The 21,819-nt window shown below is 51.7% G+C and overlaps 1 protein-coding gene across 1 annotated transcript in view; it reads right to left on the bottom strand.

Moving 5' to 3' along the window:
- The window catches only part of SNX19 (sorting nexin 19), a 28,439-nt gene extending 16,119 nt beyond the window's left edge, over positions 1 to 12,320 (bottom strand). The window contains exons 1-8 of the mRNA XM_056131471.1: positions 10,653 to 12,320; positions 7,060 to 7,198; positions 5,839 to 5,939; positions 5,617 to 5,724; positions 4,129 to 4,259; positions 2,939 to 3,035; positions 2,406 to 2,571; positions 343 to 472 (exon numbers count right to left, since the gene is read on the bottom strand). Of these exons, the coding sequence (XP_055987446.1) occupies positions 343 to 472; positions 2,406 to 2,571; positions 2,939 to 3,035; positions 4,129 to 4,259; positions 5,617 to 5,724; positions 5,839 to 5,939; positions 7,060 to 7,198; positions 10,653 to 12,320 (2,540 nt within the window). The remainder of the gene's footprint in view (positions 1 to 342; positions 473 to 2,405; positions 2,572 to 2,938; positions 3,036 to 4,128; positions 4,260 to 5,616; positions 5,725 to 5,838; positions 5,940 to 7,059; positions 7,199 to 10,652) is intronic.
- Between the last annotated feature and the right edge of the window lie 9,499 nt (positions 12,321 to 21,819).

Raw genomic sequence — 21,819 nt, 5'->3', positions numbered from 1 at the left:
GAAGTGAAAGGCCGAGAGCGGGCCGGGGAGCAGCACGGGGAGGACTGATGCCAGGGCAGAAGAACGGGGCTACTGTGGGGTCAGGGCTTCAGCCTCTGTCACTCAAGTTGGGGTGACTTGGAATGTGCCAGGAGTCTCAAGGAAGCAGACCTGTTCCAACACCAGACGGCAGGTGATGGCGGAAGTGCATGCCCGGATATGCCCCAGGCACCCTCCCTCCTGGATCCCTCTAAGAGGGTCATCCCCCTCCCGGTGACAGTCCCGGGGAGGCTCCACTTTCCCTCTGCGGTGGAGGACTCAGCACCACACCGCCCAGCTCACGCTGAGAGCCCGCGGCCTTACCTCTGGAGGAGCGACCCGAAGAGGAAGTGAAGAGACTTGTGCATGTTCTCCGTGCAAAGCCACTGCCACTGCTCCATCAGCAGCAGGAGCAGCAGGTCCAGCGCTGTGTCTGCCAAGGCCGTGTCCGACCCTGGGACAGAGAAGCACCGTGAGCAAGGCAGGCGGGTCCTCGCCACCTTCCACCCGCAGATCAAGCGAGCGAAATCACGGCTCAAAGGGTCCTGACAGCCGCTTGGTTCCTTTGCGAGTCTTTTGGTGTCTGTGCCTGACTTAGTAAATGTTTCTCTTTGGGAAATGATCTGCACACCTAGTTTCCTTTTTCTTTTTCCTGTTCCTGCAGGGAGCTGACAACACTGTTCCCAGAGAAAGCTGAACCAGTGGCCCTGTCCCACTCCACAGCCTCCATGGGTCCCTGGAAATGTCTGTGTGTCTTGTGGATCCTGGGCAGCAGCTTGGGTTCTATTGTAACATGAAAAGGTGACTTTGAAAGCACCTTTGGTCCCCAGAGTTTTTGGGCTGGGACCCTTGAGGCTTCAGCTCAATTCGGGGGCTATGGGGTTCTAAGAAGAGCGCCACCTTCTGGTCAAAGGTGTGCTGGGCCCCAGCTCTTCCTAGTGGGAATTCTGGAAGGGAGGGGAGGAAGAGAGGAAGGAAGAGAGGGGAAGGGGGGAGGGGGAAGGGGGGAGAAGGGGGTGGGCAACACCACCCAGGCAGAGGTTTTGACACAGAGTGCTGTATGGATGGAGTGGTCTCGTCACCGACCCCTGCTGGCCCTATGCTTGTGACTGAGATCATGGTCAATTCTCACACTTAAGTGTGAGTCCAGAGTCAGTGCAGATCCCAGGGCCCACCCTGCAGGCTCCTCTCCCTCAGGGACCCTTACAACCTGACACATCTGAGGGAACGGACCCTTCCTTTCCTCTCAGTCCCATCCAACATGTATTTCCTTTTCCTCATATTGTATGTCAAGGCCTCCTGGCAGTGGTGGGATGTTTGCTTTCTAGTCACCTCACCATGGTCGCCCATGTCATCAATTGTTTACGGGAATATGACACACAATAAGGGATTTTGGAAGAGAGAGGTGATAGTCACATGGCTTTTATTCCTGTAGGTTGTTACAGTTATTCTATTTGATTACTCATGGTAGTTGCTAATGTCTCCCTGTCTCTACTCTATGAATTACCTCCATCACAGCTCTGCATGGAGAGGAAAAGCACCATCGAGACTCAGCGCCATTCAGTTCTACAGCCGCACCAGGGTTCTTGGAACAGGGAGAGGGGATCTGGGTGGACAGCCTCAGTCTGGCCTTCACTTGTGCTGCCCCCCTGTGGCAGCAATGAGACAGCACAGGGACAAGAGAGTCCTCTGGGGAGAGCCGACTCTCCTGTGACCAGGCCAGAAGGGCTCAGGCACAAGCTGTCCTTCTGAGTCATGTTATTCAAAATGTCCAGGCTTGATCTGGCCACAGCTAGGTGTGGGATGTGTAACTGCATCCAGTCCTCTGACTCCTCCACTGTCTTATGCTTTCATCTCTGTAACCAGTAAGATACTGTGGTGTGAAGAGTTGGGGCTGGCCACATGCCCCAGTTTACACTCAAAGCCATTAGGCAAAGGTCAAGTGGTCGACTCCGGGCAAGTGAGAAACCACAGGGAAACTGGCCTTGTCGCCTTTCTTTCCAAAACCAAGATGTGCAAAATCTGTCATGAGGGCCTCTTCCCTTTGTGGTAGAACCAAAGGGGTTGTTCTCATAACCATTCTCCCTGTAAGGTCCAAACTCAGCAGCAACCTGGTGGATTCCTCCCTCCGGAGAGAACACACACCTGGATGGGTGTGTAGAGAGGAAGCAAGGCCTCCCCTGCCCTCCTCTGGTTCTCCCTGGCAGCGGGCTGCAGCCCTGCGCCTTGGGGGTTATCTCTGCATCCCAGGCCCACACAGTCCCACAGGCACTGGCAGTGAGCGCTTCACTAACAGAAGGGAAAATAAAGGGACAAGTCTCAGCAGTCCCAAGTCCCTGGCGTGTCCTGGTCCCCTTCTCTCGGGGAGCAGAGAGCTTGTACCTTACCTGGTGTGCTGGGGCTGAGGTCCGCATCGGGGAGGGAGCTGTCCACACAGTCTCTGAGGCGCTGCTCAGGGTCTTGGCCACAGGTATCTGCAGGCTGTACTTTCAGCAGCTTCATTTGCTTCTCGATGAAGGACTGCACCCCGGCCATGGGCAGGACCTCGGACTCCTGCAGAAAGGGCCAATAGGGCGACAGTGAGAAGCAGAGAGGCCGGACAGCTCCTGGCGGAACGGTACACATGTAACTAAGTGACGGTGATGCAAACAATGCCTTTGGATTCTCATCTGCCACACACACAGGCAGGTCACCTGTTTGCCATCCAGGAACTAACATCAGAGGTCGTGGGGCTACACCAAACTGGGAGAAATAGGAAACTGCTCAGAGAAAAGCTTTGCAGAATTGAATTTGAACTGTTAGTTCCGCCCTCTAACTGGGCCCGTAAGTCCTTCGGGACTCTGGAGAAGGTCTCTATAGCCGACCCGCTTCAGGATCCACATCCCAGCCCTCAGCTCCAAGACTCTCAGGGCCGTCTTACCATGCCGTCTTCCGGGAGACCATAGAAAATCCTCTCATGTGCTTCTGAGAGGTTCAGTGCTGGGGACACTTTCATGGAAGTGAACCTCAGTTTGGACCTGGAGCAGAAACAAAGGGTGGAGATAGAAGGTAATTCGGCATCCCGGTCTTCAGAGAAAGGGCCGGCGAGTCTCTATCCCCGCAAACCAGAAGAGCCGTCCTCGTCTGCAGGAGCCAGGGGAACTGTCCAGGAGATTTGCTCTGACTCCCCCAGCAACCTAGGCTCTGGCGACTCTTAATAATCGGCGCAATTCCTGATGCTGCGATGGGGCTTTCTCTCATGGGCATCACAACCATTCTGTCACTGGCGCCTCCATGGGCAAGAGGACAGCTGGGCACAAACCAGGCGCTCGCGCACATCTGAAGAACAAAAGGCCCAGGGGCACAGTCTGGGATTTCCTGCTGCTACGGCTGGGCACCTAATGCCTGCCCATTTCTCACACTCCTGTTACAAATAAATCAAGAAAGGGACTGCAAGTGGCAACCCCATTGATTCAAGTGTTAGGGCTCAGGGACCTCCTTCAGCACACGGGCCAGGGTGAAAAACAGGCTAAGACTCGTGAGTTTGTTAATGCTGGTCCGGCAGACATAAACAGAAGAAACGATCAGACAGGCCTCACGCAATCAACTCCGCCTCTCTCCTCAACACATTCTCTCTTCACAATAGCCAGATAGAGATGAAGTTTTGAGAGGCCTGTGGGGCGCCCTCCACCTACACAGCTGGCTCTCAGTGCTGCCAGGGGATACCCAGGACCCCAGTAAAGGAGAAAGGGGACACTTGGACTGGCCTCAGTGTCCTTTCTAGCCACTTCCTAGTTCCTGACGGTATTCGCAATCTCTGAGTCACAATTAACAGCGAGGATGGCAAAGACAATCGATCAAAAGGCTTAGCTTTTAAGGCTTACGGGAAAAAAACAGCTATCATTTTTCCAGGAAAACAGAAAACAAGAATGTCCGTATTCCATAGTTCCCCTTTGAGTCAAATTCCCGGGTGCCCTTGGCAAAAGCAAACACCCCGCAGGGCTGCCTGGAAGCGCAGGCCCCTAGGATGATGTTGGGCCTGGGGTGTGCCTGCAAGTGCAGTGGCCTTGGGTTGAGGCCTGAGATCGGCCTGAGAGGCAGGAGGGCCCCAGGCCACTGCGGGCTGCTCACTTGCCAGCCTTCTTGCCTTCAGTCTGGGGCTTGCCGTCTGTCTCGGCCTCACTCAGTTCTTCAGTGGGGCTCTGGGGCTCAGAGCGAGGGAACGCTGTCTTCAAGGTGTCCACGATAGCACTCACCACCATCTGCAAAGGTTAGGGGTGTAAGGTCACACACCAGCAATGAACAGATGTCTCAGGGTCCTGAGAAATGCACAGCCAACAAAATGAGACCAGGGCTGTCTCAACCGTTTTCCACCCATGACCCCTTTTTGCCCAGTAAATTTATACATGATCCTAGGTATATAAAATAGGTATACAATCTGAATATTTACTGATAATCAGTCAAATTTATTTGAAAACAACACGTCTGCAACCTCCTCAGTCACTTGATCCCACGTGGGCCTCATCCCTCATGGGTGTCAGACAGCAACTAGGGTCTTGGTGGCACTTTTGTTTTTGGGTGGCCAGGAAATTTCCTTTCTCAGAGTCTCATCAAACGATGCCAAGGGAAAAGAGCCCCAACAAACAGCTATGTACAAAAGAGCCTGGCTGTGGAATACTTCTTCACTGCCACATTCTCTTTTTATAGGAAAGAAGCGTTTGACTATACAAACTGATGATACTTTCAGCAAGGGTTAAGAAGAGATAGGGGCAGAAATATATGGAGAAAAAGAAGCACGAGGATGGGATGGTTCTCAGTAACAGAGATATGGTCCCAGATAGTGCAAGCATATGACAGAAATGTGCTCAGTGATTTCCAGTTGAATCCAACAATATCTGATAGTTGCCAGGAAGCCCTGAAGCTAGGACTGTGTGTGTGTGTGTGTGTGTGTGTATGTGTGTGCGCGCGCACTTATGTCTGTCTGTATCTCCCTCACCAGCTGACAGGAGCTGTGGAACCCTTTGGCAGGATTCAGGAACTCTCCTGAGATCTGGCTCCTCCCCAGCCAACAAGGCAGTATTTTCCAGTCCTAGCAGACACATGGCATTGTGGGACACATGTAAACCTGACTCCTGCCCTAGAGATGCTCAAATTAGTTGGTAGTCACTGTCTAGAAGCTCTGGTGTACTACAGAGATTTCTTTCCCCTACTCTTTTCAAAGGTCCTGAGGCACCCTCGGAAGAAGGAAACGTTCTCTCCAACACCATTCTCTAGTCAAGAAGCACAGCAGTGTAAATCCACTTGAGTCTTCTGAGCTGCTCCCCCTGGGAACGACCATCACCTCCAGGGGACCTTCCTGCCTCCACCTATCTCTGCAGGTACAGATAAGCCTTAGATCTCACCATTAGAGAAACAATGGCCTGAAATCACCAGGAGCCATGTAAGGATGCCCAGTGTCAGCCGATGATTTCCAGTCTACGAGCTACTCAAGGGATTGGACAAGTTGGTGACCCAACTGAACAATATGCTGGGAACATCCGGTCCATGTTCCCGACTCCTGTGCAGCCTCTCCCCAACCAATCATGGGAAGAAGGAAGCCGAGCACGTGGCCCTCCATACCTTGTCTATTCTGGGCTTCTTGACGAAGGCGATGCGGGCATCAGTGTTCAGCGCCAGGAACTCTTGCACCTCCTCACTATTAGCGAGCTCAGGGATGGCACAGAGTTGCTGCAAAAGACCCGAAGGAAACTCCTAAGAGAAACGCCCGGGTTCAGCGTGCTCCTCCTTGGTGTGGGTGGAGGCGGATAGGAGAGAGATGAGCCCATGCAAAAGGATGCTGACCTTTAGAAATGATTCCAGGAGGCTCTTCCGGGCTTCAACTTTGTCACTATCCATGTTCCCAAACGGCAGATCTGGGAAGAGCTTTTTGGGGCCCTTTACATCTTAAACAAGCAAACAAACAAACAAACCCAGCTCATTCATTTAATACTAGCCAAGAATCTCATTTAAAAACCGTAATATATACAGAAAAGAGTACTGCTGCTTATATTTCCCTGGACTTTTTCATTTTACACAAGCTGTTCACCTTAATAATAATATCAAGGCCTCAGAGGCCGTATACTACACAGTAATGATGGATGCAGGCTCTGAAATCCTAGCTTCACTGACCAAACAATGACCTTTGAAAGGCTGCTTAACCTTTCCCTGACTTTGTTTCTTTGTAATGGGGACAATGACAGGTACCCATCCCAAAAGCTCTGTAGGGAATCAAATGACCACTATGTAGGAAGTACTTAGAAGAGGAAGTGGCATGCATTTTCATGCTTGGCTCAGAATTCATTCTTGTTATTAACAAAATGTGTAGACGGGGCCAGAGCGATAGTACAGTGGGGAGGGTGTTTGCCTTCCCCATGGCCAACCTGGGTTCAATCCCCGGCATTCACATGGTCCCCTAAGCACCACCAGGAGTAATTCCTGAGTACAGAGCCAGTAGTAACCCCTGAGTATCACCATGATCAAAAAAAAAAAAAAAAGAAAGGAAAGAAAAAGAAAATGTGTAATTAAGATCCACAGTTTCTTCCAAACTTATCAAAAACGTTGACTGGGAAAATCAGCATTCTACACAGCAAAGCCTCTGCAAGTAGCTTCCTTTCAGAGTTCAATTTTGTTACTTTTTTTTTACTGTTCCTGTACCTTAAGGGTATCAAGCCCAGCAGCTAAAGGGCAGGCAGCGGGGATTTCATATCATATTTTAATACTTAAAAGCCCTTGCTGATAAGTCTGGTATGATTCATTTAGCTCCTCCCACTGCATAGGAAGAAGCTTCTTCTGAAGTTGAAGTTAGATGAAGGTTTGGAACAAAGCATTTAGGGCCACCAGACTTTTGGGGGGGAGGGTCAGGGAACTATGGGCACTGCTGCCTGGCTCGATGATCCCCCCACAGGGAAGCACCCCAGTGGGGGCACAGGAGCCTGTCTTCACAGCAGCTGGCCGCCACCCAGCCTCCCAAGACAGAGCAGAGTGGCCTGAAGGGCCAAGGGAGTGTGCAGGGTAAAAGCTGACTTTTGAGGAACTTGCGGAGCTCCGATCTCTCCTCCAGGCGGGTCTGCAGGTTCAGGAACTCACGGTAGCGGCGATTCACCGTGTGGTAGGCCAGCTGCTGCAGGCCACTGCTGCTCTCTCCCTCCAGGGCCGTCTCATACTGGGGAGAGAACACACGTGTCTCAGAAGCACAGGGCCAAGGCTGCAAGGCCCTGAACCTGGCAAGGCTGACAGCTGGTCCCAGTGACCACCAATAAATGCCAACTCCAAGAGAGACTGGCGATCGGAAGGAGATGCATTCCTCAACTCAGTGGCGGGGGAAGCGAGAAATGAGCTTTTCTGCTCTGCACTGCTTCCACCTCAAAGTTCACGGGCACATCCAGACTTCTGGAAAGAGCCACATCGCTGTTTTCCAAATCGCAGAGTATGTAAAACAAAGCACGACACTTAACAAGACGCTCTGGTCCCTGCGTTCATGGAGATGGATGTGTTAAGGGGGTCATCATGTTGGAGTTTTAGTCCACAAGTGACAGTATCAGCCAAAGAACAACAATAAAATCCTGTTTGGGGGCCGGAGCCACAGTACAGAGGGTAGGGTGTTTGCCTTGCACACGGTCAACCCAAGTTTGATCCCCAGCAGCCCATAAAGTCCCCGGAGCACCAACAGGAGTCATTTCTTAGTGCGAAGCCAGGACTAACCCCCGAGTATCGCTGTGTGTGGTGCCACTCCCTGCTACCCATAAGGCAGAGGTTCCCAAACTTATTAACCTACTCAAAAATCATCTTCATCATCATCATCATCAGTCAGTGCCCCTACTCCAGGAAACCTACCTCCTTTAAGAGAACACAAGAGAAGTGACAACACCCCCCCCTCATTCCAGTGTCCCGTAGGGGGCAGTACTGTCCACTTTGGGAACCACTATTCTAAGGAATTAGGGTTGTGCTCCCAGTGTGGAGGGCCAGTCTGTGGACCAAGATAACTGCCCTATACCTTCACCCAAAGCAAACGCCCTGAACAGTACAGAAGCTACAACAAAGCACAGACAGTCTCTGATACTGGGACTTGGTGTAAGCACCATTACGTGCTTTACCTGGGAACAGGTACAGTTGGCTGAGGTCTCAGTGTATGTAAGTGATCAAAGGAACAATCTCATTCGTGTGACTGAGGCTGGTATTTTAATCATTACTAGTGTTATCAACATAGTTAGATGGCAGAATTTAGAGGCTACTTCTGGATTTGTACGTGAAGTCACTCCCAGAAATGCTCAGGGGATCAGTGCTCAGGGGTCAAACTCAGGGTCCTGCATACAAAGTATGTGCTTATTCCACTGGGCTATCCCTCTGGCTCAAAGTTGGTATTTTAAGAGAGAAGTACTCATTACATATGACATGGGGAAAATAGTCTCTGGGATCAACAGGAAGAGACAGAGATGGAGCTCAGGGTAGGGCCCTCAAACTTAGAGCACTTATTCTGTTTCGTTAGGGGCATTATTTCACCCTAGATGTGTTCACCTACATTGCAGAAACTTAGAATTGTTTGACTATCAGAAAGCATACTGAGATACAATTAAGGTCCTTGTTATATCTCCATCTTCCCGTAGGCAGGGGTCACACCCACCAACTGGCCCCCTGGCGCCATGTAATCCCATCAACGGCCAAGACCCAGAGACAATAAAACCCAGCTCCTGGAAGCGCCCGGCCGCATTTGCGGCCGCACGACATCTTATTATCTCATTCCTACTTTGGACAACCTGGCAGGCTACTGAATGTAACCTGCCCACACGGCAGAGTCTGGCAAACTCCCCATGGCGTACCCAATATGCCAAATACCAGTAACAATGATGGTCTCGTTCTCCTTACCCTGAAAGAGCCTTGAATGTGGCACTTTTTAAAATATCTCAGGGCTAGGGCGAAGGAGACTTTACTGGGGCCTGCTCGAGGCAATCGACGAACAACAGGATGATCATGATCTCCATACAAAAATTTTAAGCCCGTTTTTTTCAAACGACACCCAAGTGGCTATAACCTTTTGTTGCTCATTTTTCACTTCATCCTTTTCTTATGCTCACTTGCAACAAGTAGCAGGAGGAAATTAAAAAAAGAATAATGGGAGTAAGACGATGAAACTGCATGTTTTGTCCCGCTCACTTATTTTGGCTCAGAAACAAAACCTAGGGCAAGGGAGATAGTAGAGGGGTTAAAGCACGGGCCTTGCATCCCTCCCGTTTTATGATGGTCCTCTGAGCTAGGAGTGGAAGGCCCTGAGCACCACTAGGTATGGTTACCCAGCTCCCAAGTAGGAAAAACTCATTTCAATCTCAGGACAGTTGTAAATGAAGAGAAAGGAAGGAACTTTCTTTCCTTTCCCAGAGGGGCATCTTTTCTCCTCATTTTCCAGAATTTTTTTTTTCTTTTTGGGTCACACCCGGTGATGCACAGGAGTTACTCCTGGTTCATGCACTCAGGAATTATTCCTGGCAGTGCTCGGGGGACCATATGGGATGCTGGGAATTGAACCTAGGTCAGCTGCGTGCAAGGCAAACGCCCTTCCCTCTGTGCTATTGCTCCAGCCCCTCGTTTTCCAGAATTTTAAGGTCCTCTTTCACAAGAGAGAAGCACTCATTATATATCACAAGGAAGATATATATGCCTAGAAAAATCAGGCAAAGTGGTACTAAAGTTATACTCGACCTTCAAAACTAAGACTGAGTTCAAACAACCAGACATGGAGACTTGAAACATTTCTATCACAATACTTGTGTGAGTGTGTTTCTGGCTATTCCCAGTCTGACTGTCCAGAATCCTAGCCCCATGAGGCAGCTGTCCAGAGCAGGTCAGGGAAGGCTTACTCCCACCTATTAAGGTGGGGTGGGCCTGGAGGCAGCACCCACATGCTCCGTGGTAGGTGCTCAAGGTGGGAACAGCTCAAGGAAGCAGCAAGTCAAAGCCAAAGTAGAGTCAGTAGGGAAATTCCCCTTCCACATCTCTTCATCCTTCTCCTCCTTCACACTATTTTCTTCTATGTTTTGTTTTGGGAGGGCAAGTTACAAACTTTCAAATATCTCAGTAGGCATCAAGAGCCACCCCGTGAGAGATGGAGGCATTCCAAGCACAGACATGAGCATGACTTGGCAGAGAGACGCCACAAAGGAGGTCGGCTAGCAGATGGCTGGTTCCTGAGAGTACCAGTTTCCTCAAGCTCAGTTCAGGACAGGTTGCCCCCAAGCCCCCTGGCGGGTTGCTTTTTAAAATAACACTGCCCCAGAATCTGCTCCTGGAAATTCTTGATCAGAATCTCTCCAAGTCTGGATATTTGAAAGGAGTGAAGAGATTCTGAGTCAGTCAGGTCGGAGAACCACTGAAAAACATGACCCGCAGCTCCCTAACTGCCCTGACACTGCAGAAGTTTATGGATCTTGGGTTTCTGCTTCACTTCATCCTGCTCTCTGCAGGAGCTTCAATTCATTTGCATCCAGCCGCCTATCTGAATGAAGAAGCACAAGGGAGAGTCCCCTCTCTCCCTCAGAGCTGCTTTCCCGAGTCTGCCCTCCAATCTTACCTGTCACCCCCCCACCCATCCCAAAGGATGACCTTAGATGATCCAGTCCGGTTACCTTCACTGTGTAGAGGGTGTAGGGGTGGGAGCCGGTGCCGCTGTGCTCCCGGGCCGTGATGGTGCCTGTGATCCGAAGGTTCTGGATGACAACAGGGCCATCGGGGCTGCTCAGGGTCTCAAAGCTGAAGGCGGCTGTGCTCAGAGGCCCCACGGGCGAGGCGGGAAGCAGAACCGGAGGCAGACTAGGGTCCAGGGCGCCCAGATCATTGGGGGGAGCCCTCTCTAAGGACGGGGGCTGGGTGGGGCAGGGCGTTTCTGGGCTCATCAGCACTGCGGAAGGCGCGGGCCCTTCGTCCTGCTCCTCCTCCTTGTCAGCTGAATCCACCTGGATCTCAGGGCAGAAATTCAGCGTGGACATGAGGCCGGGGTCTGCTTCCACGTCTGCCCCCGGGCCCTCCTCAGCCTCGCCTCCGTCCGCTCCTTTGGAGTCCTCCCCGCCCGGGGCCTCCATAGTCCGGGGGCCCTCCAGGCCGCACAGGGCATCCTGGATTCTGTCGGACAGGAAGCTGCCAGGGGCCATGAGCATGAGCGTCTCTTTCCTGATGTCAGACAAGGACGACTCCAGCTCCAAGTCCTCGCACAAGAACAGGGGGCCTTGGATGCCCCGATCCAGGAAGTGGCACGTGCCAACGCCCGCCCGCCTCTCCTCCAGCAGCGGCCCAGCGTCTCCCTCCAGCTCGTCCGCTTCGTCCACCACCGGACAGGCCTCGGCCGGGGCCTGGCCCTCGCTGCAGCTCGGGGGCGTGGGGGCCGCGGCCGGGGCGGGGCCGCTGCCCCCCGGCGGGCCCTGCAGCTCGGTCTCCGGCGGCAGAGACGGGGCGGCCGGGGGCGGCTCGGCCTGGGGCTTGCTGCCGCCTTCCCCGGGCAGGGGCGGGGTCCCGGCCTTGGAGAAGACGCCCGCCAGGGCCAGGTGGATCCAGTCCGGGTCGGCCAGCTTGCCGACCAGGGGCAAGACGACGTTGCAGGCGACCAGCTCCACCACCACGTGGTGCCCCGCGGCGCCGGCCAGGAAGGGCCCGGGCGCGAGGCCCAGCAAGCGGCTGACGATGCCGCGGGCGTAGGCCACCTCGGCCCGGGGCTCCCGGACGGCGGGGTGCGGGGCCGACCCCCGGCAGTAGGCCTCCCAGAGCCGCGCGGGGTCGGCCGCGGGGCCGGGGGCGCCCAGCGAGGCCCTGGCGCGGATGTAGGCCTGCAGGTGGCAGCCGGAGAGCGTCAGCAGCCTCTGGGCCAGCCCGCGCCGGTCGGCCCGGGCCATGCGGCGCCGCAGCTCCCGGGCCAGGCCGCGCAAGGCCGCCCCCAGCTCCGCCTCGAAGACGCGCTCCCGGCTGATGGCGCCGTACCACGAGGACACGAAGTCGCGCAGGACCAGCCGGATGGTGCGCTCGACCTCCGCCTCCAGCTGCCGCTCGGCCTCGGGGTCGCGGGCGCAGGCGGCCGGGGCGCCCAGGCGCTCCAGGTGCAGGCGGCCCGACGCGGCGGCCAGGGGCCCGCCGAAGAGCCAGGCGCCCAGCGCGGCCGTGGCCGTGCACAGCAGGCCGAGCAGCCAGAGGCTGACCAGGCGGTGCAGGAGCAGCAGCCCGCCCAGCGCGACCGCCAGGCCCGCCAGCTTCGGGCTCCAGCAGGGCCCGCTCCCGCGGCTCCGCGGCGGGCCGGGCTCGGGCTGCATGCCTGCTGGCCGGGGTGGGCGGCGGCGGGGCGCCCGCGCCGCGACGGGGAAAAGCAGGCGCACGCCCACCCCCGCGCCCGCCCGCCCCCCGGCGCCGACGTGCTACGGCCGCTGCAAAGCACCCCGGGCCGCGCGGCGCGGCGCCTCACGGCGGCCCCCGGCTGCGGCCCTCGGGTCCCGCATCAAGTGGCCAAGTCGCCACTTGGCCGCCGCCGCCGCCGCCTCCGCGGGGGCCCCCGGCCTCCCGCGCGTCCGTTCCGCGGGTTTCCCAGCCGCTCTCGGCTCGGCGGCGGCGGCGCCGGCGGCTGCGCTCCTCGCTCAGCCCGGCTGGAGTCGGGGCTGCCGGCCCGCCGGCCGCCGGCGACTGCTTCCGGGTCGCGGTCGCGGAGCGAGGCATGCTGGGAGGACGGCCGCGCCCCGGAAGTGGTGATTAGCGGCTGGTGCCCGCCCAGCGGGGCTCCGTGGCTGAGCGCCTGCACTGCGCATGCTCAGTAAAGCCCTACCCCCCCCCTCATTCCCCCCCCCCCCCCCACCATGTCCCAGGTCCTAAAGTGGTTTCTCCCAGATGATCACCCAGACTTAGACGGCCAAGTCCTAGTATTACACAAACTTCTTTCACAGTTTGGGCAAGCTCGAAATAATATGTTTATTCAATTCATTCATAAAGAGCCTTGAATATGATCTCAGGGCTAGGATGAAGGAGACCTTACTGGGGCCTGCTCGAGGCCATCGATGATTGACAGGATGATTTGTGATTGTGATTGATTGTGAATTCATATCACTGTCTGTCACTGTCCTCCCGTTGTTCATCGATTTGCTCAACCGGGGCCCAGTAACATCACCATTGTGATAATTGTTACTGTGTTTGGCAGCAGGTAGAGCATTTGTCTTGTATGCGGCCAACCTGGCCGACCCAGGTTGGATTCCTCTGCCCCACTCAGAGAGCCTGGCAAGCTACCGAGAGTATCTCACCCGCACGGCAGAGCCTGGCAAGCTACCTGTGGGGTATTCGATATTTGATTCATAATGTTATTAATAAAGTAATCTCTTGGGGGCATTTCTTTCAAGGGCCTGATATCTTTGAAATGAGCCTCTCTCCACCTCTTGTCCCTATCACACAGTTTACCCTGCTTGTTCTCGGGAATTACAAGGCAGGAATAGATTCATTACAGAGAGATGGAGTTAGATTCCTTCCTTATATTTCATATTCTGTATGCTAAAATTCGTTTTGTGATTTAGGGACCTTTTGTTGGTGGAATTACAAAGGCAATCAAATAGATTGGCACATATGCTAATCAATCACAGAGAAGAATGATGGGGGTTCTCAAGAATAATTGGGAAAGCCACTGCTTGAATCGTGAATGGGTACTGAATATCAGAAGTCAGCAGGGTAAACAGTAAAATGCAAAGTCTTCAGGGCATTCAGGAGAACGAAAGATTACTGTGAGTCACAAAGGTTGTGGGGTGGGGCAGGTCTCAGAAAAGGCGGACTGCATAGTGAATCTTCAAGACAGAGTTTTTAGTCTTTAAGCTATTCTTCCTCCAAAACAATGATAAAGGAGGCAGAGGCAGAGAGGTATTTTTAAGCAATTCTCTGGGATATTTCACTTTGCGTTTTGTTGTTTCAGTTTTAGTAAATTTGCCTTCAGAATCAGAAGATAAATATGGGCAGGTTGTGCAGACTTCCGTTCTTTTGTGAAGACAGCTCCTTCTCCATCATGCTTCTTGGTCCTTGTCTGCAACCCCCTCCCGTCCCTCTCCCCTCCCCCCCACACGCTGTCTTCTGCCTTTGGGCACATGAAACACATGACTTGTGGTCCTCCTTATCTGGTGCTCTCTCTGCCATTCACCTTCCATTATCCTTGCATGAGTCTCCAGAGGTTTAGAGGAATTTTCAGGCAATTTCTAACCTCACTATGCCAGAAAGAATTATAATGCTGTGACTCTCTCTCATCTCTATTTCTACTGTATTTTGGAATACAAAGGGAGTATCACTTAAATGTGGACCACAGTTGTGCCTAGTTCATGCTGACCACCTTTTTTGTGGGGTGCTCCGAGGGTCACTGGGGATGCTCTGCGGGCCTGCCTGCTCAGAGCTGGGCCCCAGCAGTGCTTGAGGACTGGCTGAGCTGGAGGAAAGAGGCGGGGGGGGGGGGCATGCAGCACAGGCATTGAGCTAAGGGCCTCCACATTTTAAGTATTACCCACTCTCCGGTTGCCTTTAAAGTTTCCTTAAGTAGGAAAGTCAGACTGAAGGAGAAGAGGAGCAGGCTAAGGGCCAGAAAAGATGGTTCCAAAGGAAAGGTGGGTTCAAGTCCTTGCAGAACGCCCAGACAGAGGATGTGAGCACTTGGAGCACATCTGCATCTGCAGACCATCCCCATTGTGCATTTATTTGCATTGCCGTTTTGACCACACCCCTTGTGAGCTCTTGTGTTGCATTGTGGGAATTAAACCAGGATGACTGCCCTGCGCGTGTGCAAGGCTCTGAAAAAAAATCAGGCACCATCTTGAATCTCGGTCCTGATGCCACATTCTGGGCAGCCCACGCCTCCTCTCAGCAGCGAGTCTTCCATCAGTCTCAGCAGTTTTTCCCTTCTGGTGTGCATAAGGCCCTGTGCCTTGCCCATTTATCCTGGGGTGAAGACAAGGCCCTGGGGTGCAGCTCCAATGTCAATGATCAATCACAATCACGATCACGATCATCCTGTTGTTTGTCGATTACCTTGAGCAGGCCCCAGTAACGTCTCCATCGTCCTAGCCCTGAGATTTTAAAAAGTGCCACATTCAAGGCTCTTTCAGGGTTAGGAGAATGAGACCCACCATTGTTATTGGTATTTGGCATATTGGGTACACCACGGGGAGTTTGCCAGACTCTGCCGTGTGGGCAGGTTACATTCGGTAGCCTGCCAGGTTGTCCAAAGTAAGAATGAGATGATAAGATGTCACGCGACTGTGAATACAGCCATGCGCTTCCGGGAGCTGGATTTTTATAGTCTCTGGTTCTTGGCCGTTGATGGAATTACAGGGCGCCAGGGGGCCAGTTGGTGGGTGTGACCCTTGCCTACTGGAAGGTGGAGGATCTGGGTGGAGGATGCTCAGCCCCGATCCAAGCAGGCTTGGAGATCTCAGCCCTGGGACCTGCATGCCTTTGTTCCTCTGCTGGTACCTTCAAGCGTGTGGAGAGTGGTCTCAGCATGGTGGTGGCTGGTTCTAGAGGTCTTCGGCTGCCGGAGCTCAGTTCGGGGCGGGGAGGGAAACTCAACCCACCCCCCGTGCAAGGGGCCCTGGCGAGGACAGTCAGGTGCAGGGGCAGGAGACTCTGCACTGTTCTCTTCCAGGATCTGGGTTTTATAGTCTCTCCAGAGACTGTAAAAACCAGTGTCAACATTCAAGTCAAAGTTTGGGTTTGGATACACGTGTTCATGCAGAAACCAGACTCGGCTCCCTTTGTGCTCTAGTCGGGATGCGCCTTTCTGCAGAACATGAGCCCAGGGTGTAGGGGATCTTGCCTTTGATACCCCCCCCCCCCCGATGGCACCTTGGTTTGATGGCACCACCGCATGTAGTCTCGTGAACACAGACAGTAGTGAGCCCTGAGCACAAAGCCAGGAGTGATTCCTGAGCACTGCCAGGAGTGACCCCTGAGTTCAGAGCCAGGAGTGATCCCTGAGCACTGCCAGGAGTGACCCCTGAGTTCAGAGCCAGGAGTGATCCCTGAGCACTGCCAGGAGTGACCCCTGAGTTCAGAGCCAGGAGTGATCCCTGAGCACTGCCAGGAGTGACCCCTGAGTTCAGAGCCAGGGGTGGTCCCTGAGCACTGCCAGGAGTGACCCCTGAGCACAAAGCCAAGAGTGATTCCTGAGCACAGATACAGGAGCAAGCTCTGAGCACCCCCCACCAATAAAAATGAGAAGGTGGCCGGAAACAGCCTGATAGAAAGACATCCCAGGACCCTGCGGAAAGTTAGTTTCCTGTGGCCCATGAAGACTGGGGCAGTAAGAACCTGACCTTGTTGGCGGGCACGCTGCCACCCGCCCAGATGGTCCGGAGCCCCACGGTAGCCGGGACTGTCTTCCTGATTCTGCAGTGGGTTTGATGAAGCAGGACTCTCAGACCCACATGCCAGCACACTTGTCATTTTGACTGGTGTGAGCGGGGGTTTGGGGCCGCCTTGGTCTCCGAGCAGATTAATCACCCGAAGGAGGTGGGGCCAGAGCTGTAGCTGCTGGTGATAGTGAGTGTCTGGACTGGGGTCTGGGGGACAACTGTGTGTCTGTGCCATGCGACAGCTCCTCCTTCCCTTCCTGCTGGTTCTCGAAACACGGAAGACAAGAAAGGGTGGAGTGTGGGGTGAAGAGACAAAGGCACCGTGGTTGGCTTCCCTCCCTCACCCCCGCTGTTTCCTTACAGAAGAGCACCACTCAATTACAAATGTCATCAAACATCACCAGTGCTGTGCTAGTTGCAATGAAAGCAAGAACAAATGATAATAAGTTGGGAAACAAAAGAGACTTGGTCAACTGGGGGCCTGGGAGTGACATTAAAACCATCAATGCAAGTATGATGTGAAGTCAGAAGAGAAAAAGAAACTAACAGGTGTATGCTGGGAAGAACCAAAACAAAGAGGGGAATAGGAGGTTTTGCCATGAAAAAAAAAAGGTAGGAACAGTTGCAGGTGTGTGTGTGTGTGTGTGTGTGTGTGTGTGTGACACATGCTGGGGGCACCGGTGCCACACCATGATTTTTCTCAAAAACAGAAGTCCAGGCAGACAGAAATAGCACAGCAGGTAGGGTGCTTGCCTTGCATTCACCAGACCCAAATTTCATCCCTGGCATTTTATATAGTCCCATGAGCCATCCCTGAGCACAAGACCAGGAGTAAACTCTGAGAACTGCTGGGTATGGAATCCCCAGTGAACAAACATACAGACTAAAAACCACAAGTCTGGGAACTCACTGAAGTGAGGGGGAAGGTGATTTGAGAAGAGTGGGTTCTTTTTTTTTTCTTTTTGGGTCACACCTGGCGATGCACAGGGGCTACTCCTGACTCTGCACTCAGGAGTTACTCCTGGTGATGCTCAGGGGACCATATGGGATGCTGGAATCGAACCCGGGTCAGCCACATGCAAGGCAAACGCCCTACCCGTTGTGCTATCTCTCCAGCCCCGAAGAGTGGGTTCTTTGACATCATTGTCAGGAGAAGTCGAAGAAGCTGAGGATAAAGATGACATGACAGAGTCAAGAAGTGGGACCCAGTGAGGTTAAAGAGCATGAGTTCGAGTGGCACCAAGACACGTCTTTGGGTCATTTTCTCTGGGGTGTTCAGTGCACTCTGTATGAGTGAACACAGTAGGCAACTGGTCTGCTCAGCATAGCAGGTGGCACAGTAGATGGAGTAGGAGGTCAACAGGAGGTTCGCATCTGGAGAAGAGAGGCGTTAAACATTTAAACAGCATGTCTAGGAGAGAGAGAGAGAGAGAGAGAGAGAGAGAGAGAGAGAGAGAGAGAGAGAGAGAGAGAGAGAGGAGAGGAGAGGAGAGGAGAGGAGAGGAGAGGAGAGGAGAGGAGAGGAGAGGTGGAGATATGAACATGGTAAGGTGGTGAAAGCAGATCAGGTATTCTTGGAGAGAGTGAGGGACCAAGACCTATGCTTGTGGCTACAAATGAATCAGATAGGGCCTGTTTCCTCACACTTATATCAAATCACTGTGAACTTGGTGGTCTATATAGCTTACTCATGAACTTACTCACTTTCCATTTGTTCCCGAAATAGGAGATGAAGTGGGTTGCCAGAGTTGTTTTCTTCTGCAGGCTGTCCAGGAGAATGCTGCTTCTTCCTGTCTTCAGCAGCTGGATGGTGTCTACCTGCCCTGGCACCTGACCCCATATTCCAAGGACCTCTGCTCCTCTAATCTTCCCCACTCTGACCCTGCTGCTTCCTTGTACTTATATCAGGCCATCTCAGAGGATGATCTGGGAGAATATTCCTCTGGGTTTTCTACTTCTTTCTCTCTGCACCATCTCTTTTGCATGTGAGGTAGCATTATTGCTAACATATCACAGTGTTTGTGGAATTGGATGTGGCCAACTTTGGGGTACCATCATTTGACTTGCTATGAGCCTAAGTATGTAGAGATAAAATCGTGTCATTGTGATGCTTCTGCTAAAGCCTAGGTGAGGCTCAGTAGTGAGTTATGGAAGTAGAATACAGATACTATGTTGGGGGTAAGGGAAAACTTTCAAATCTATTTTTGAAAAGGTTGGGGTGGATAGCCACATATAGGAGTAGAGAGGACCCCGGTCTTAGCATAAAAGTTCTCAGTGAGTAAGAAGGATGAGCAAGATGTTGATATGTGATGTAGAGGGCAAAATAAATGATAGTAATACCAAAACAGGGGGAGGAAATTTTTGCATTAATTGGAAAACGAACCATCTGAAAAGAATGCCTGAGGAGGGAGGAAGTCGGGACACTGCTACATCTGGTCTTAGATGCAGTGTTGGGGAATATATATCCACCAGAGGGAAGCAGGGAGAAATCACATTTAATTTATTCATTCTGTCTTCCATTTATAATTCATCCATCTACTAAACCTCAGGCACTAAACTTGGCATTGGGAGCTCGAAGATGGATTTCATATGGCTGTACTCAGAGATTTTAGAAGATGGGCTCTGACAGGAAGTGAAAGTCCTCAAAAAGAAGCATGTCAAAACGTGGGCACGCACAGAATCGGGAAACATTTTACAGAAAAGGTGACATTTGAGTTGGCCTTGAGGGATGGATTAAATCTCCCATGAAAATAAGAGGAACGGTTCATTCCAAGTAAATACAAGTAAACACCTGCATGAATTCACCAGGACTGTTAAAACAAAATGCCACCGACTGGGTGGGCTTAAACAACAAAACTTAATTTCTCAGTTCTGGGCTAGAAGTCTGTTATTAGGGTACTCAGCAAGTCTCATGTCTTGCAGAGTTTCTGCAAAGATGGAACCTTCTTGCAGTGTCTTCAACTGGCCTTTAGGGGACACTTCACTGGGGTCTCTTGCTCTTCCTGTAAGTCATAGTTATACGAAAATCGGGCCTCCCAGAGAATCTCACTTACATTCAGTCACCTATTTGAAGGCCCTTATCAAGCTGAATTCTGCAGAACAGAACTAGTAGAATGTATATACGTATATACACAACCACACATATACTTACGTCCTTCGAGATTTGGTCTGAGGAATCAGGCTCATGATTCTGAAACTGAGAAGTCAGAATCTGCATTTACCAAGCTGGGTACCCAGGAAAGCCAGGGGTATAATTCACTTGGAGTCTGAAGGACTGAGAACCAGGAAACTTGGAGGTATAAATGCCAGCCCATTTTTATGCCAGGTCCTGCCAATTGTGAAGTATATCTATTCCACCAAAGCACTGTGGTTTGGTATTCCATTGTGCATACTGAGAGCTAAAACCCAATCAGCCGCCTACCCCCATGAGTTCCTACTATGACCGGTGGGCTACAGGTTCACATTAGGAACCCTAGTGAGAGCTTTAAGTCAGTGTTCACTAATCAATTACACCCCACACTCAAAGTCAATTATATAGTCACCCTGGTAAAACTTGCTCAAATCTGAATTTGTTTTGGTGATTTCCTGTCTGTTTGGTCGAGGACTCCTCCATTTAGCTCAGTAATTGCCCATCTATTTATATTCCAGGGCTGATGATCAACCCATCAGTTCCATAGGTCTCTGTGAGTCAGACCAGGCTGATGACTGCCTCGACTCTGTTACCCTCTGAGTTACCACACCCAGCTTGTCTTTGATAATAAAATGCCACCTCTGAGCTCTAGAGACTTCCGGATTCAATTCTCTCCTCTGCCTTTTATGTCCTAGATCCTAGCCAGGGGGCCCCACTGTCATTTCTCACCCACTGTTAATTGTGACACAGACAAGTAGGGTAGGGCTCCCCTCATGTTTCATTTCCCAAAGCTGTTCTTGAAAGGCATGTCATTTGCATCTCTCAAGGATAGAGCAAATTTCTGAACAAATCTACTAACACATTCACATCGCCCTTTCTTTGGCTACTTCTCAGTATGCTCAGATTTTCACCTTTCTGGCATAGCAGTCTGTGCTGTGAGCTCTAGCTACCTCCTGACATCTGCCATCTTCTCAGCTCAGGGAGCCCACCTGTCTTTGCTTACAGTTTGGTCTGGAGACTCTGAAAGAGGCCATTAAATGCTGTCTTAGAGACTTGGGTGTTAGTACAGCAAGTAGGGCAACCACCTTACGCATGAGTGACCAAGGTTCCACTTTTGGCATTTCATTTGGTCCCCCTAGCCCCACCAGGAGTCATTCCTGAGTGTAGAGTCAGGAGTAAGCCCTGACTACAGCTGGGTGAGTCCCCAAAATAGGGGGAAAAAGTTGACGTTTGGGACAGAGAAATAGTACAGGGATTATGATGCTTGCCTTGCATCCAGTCGATCTCAGTTCAATCCCTGGCATTGCATATGATATCTTGAGCACCCCAATAGTGATCCCTGAGCACAGATCCAGGAATAAGGCCTGAGCTTAGGTGGGCATGGTTTCAACCCCTCACTCTCAAAAGAAAAAATAAAGAAAAGAAAGAAAGACCTACTGTAGCATTTACCTTGTTTGTGCTTGTTTCATGTCTTTTCTACTTTTTATTGTTTCAAGAGGGTATTATGCCTCTTATTCCATCATTTCCACAGTGGAGGTCCTGTTTGCTTCCTTTTTTCTCTGCAAATTCCTTCTTTTCTTTTCACATCTCTACTGCACAGGTTGAGTTTATCATTTCCTATTTGTGGAAGGTAGTATGGGTGTGTATTACAGATCTTCTCTGAGTTTAATTTCCACTTTTTCATCCTTTTGACCTTCTGCTCTCCTTTCTTTGCCCTGCCATTGGTAATAGTTCTAATGATTTAGACTGTATCATTTTTGAAATATGTATCGCTCTTTTTAAAACATATTTGACCTTTATATAAGTGGCGTAAGTGACTTGTTTTTCATTAGTACAGTGTTTAAGAACTAACCATATCCACCATATCAAGCTTATCTTCCACTGCTCTCTGCTATATAGTAACCGTCACTGCATTTACCCGTTTATACACTTATTCTCCCAGAGAGAAACACTTAGATTTCTTTGAACCTTTCAGCACCAAATAATGCTGTGATGAATCTCCTGGTACACTTCCCCTTACAGACCAAAATAAAAGCTGCGCTAGCTCCCCCTTTATGGCATGTAGGTATCTGTGTTGTGATATCTTCCCACACAGAGAAAAATTCTTTGCTGATCACCCTTTCAACACACGCATCAAAATCCAGGTCATTTGGGTGATGCTTCTTGATCTTCGTTGTAGCTTCTCGAAGCTTACTGATGAAAACATGAAAGGCAAAGTACCTTCATCTCAATACCTCATGTTCCGTATAGAATCGTGGCTTAAAAGACACTGATGTGTCTCCAGAAATTCATTGCCATTTCTAGTCGTGGAGCTTTAGA

Source organism: Sorex fumeus, unplaced genomic scaffold, assembly GCF_029834395.1.
Source record: "Sorex fumeus unplaced genomic scaffold, SorFum_2.1 ptg000091l, whole genome shotgun sequence".
Taxonomy (NCBI): Eukaryota; Metazoa; Chordata; class Mammalia; order Eulipotyphla; family Soricidae; genus Sorex; species Sorex fumeus.
This window is presented reverse-complemented; position numbering and strand designations above follow the sequence as displayed.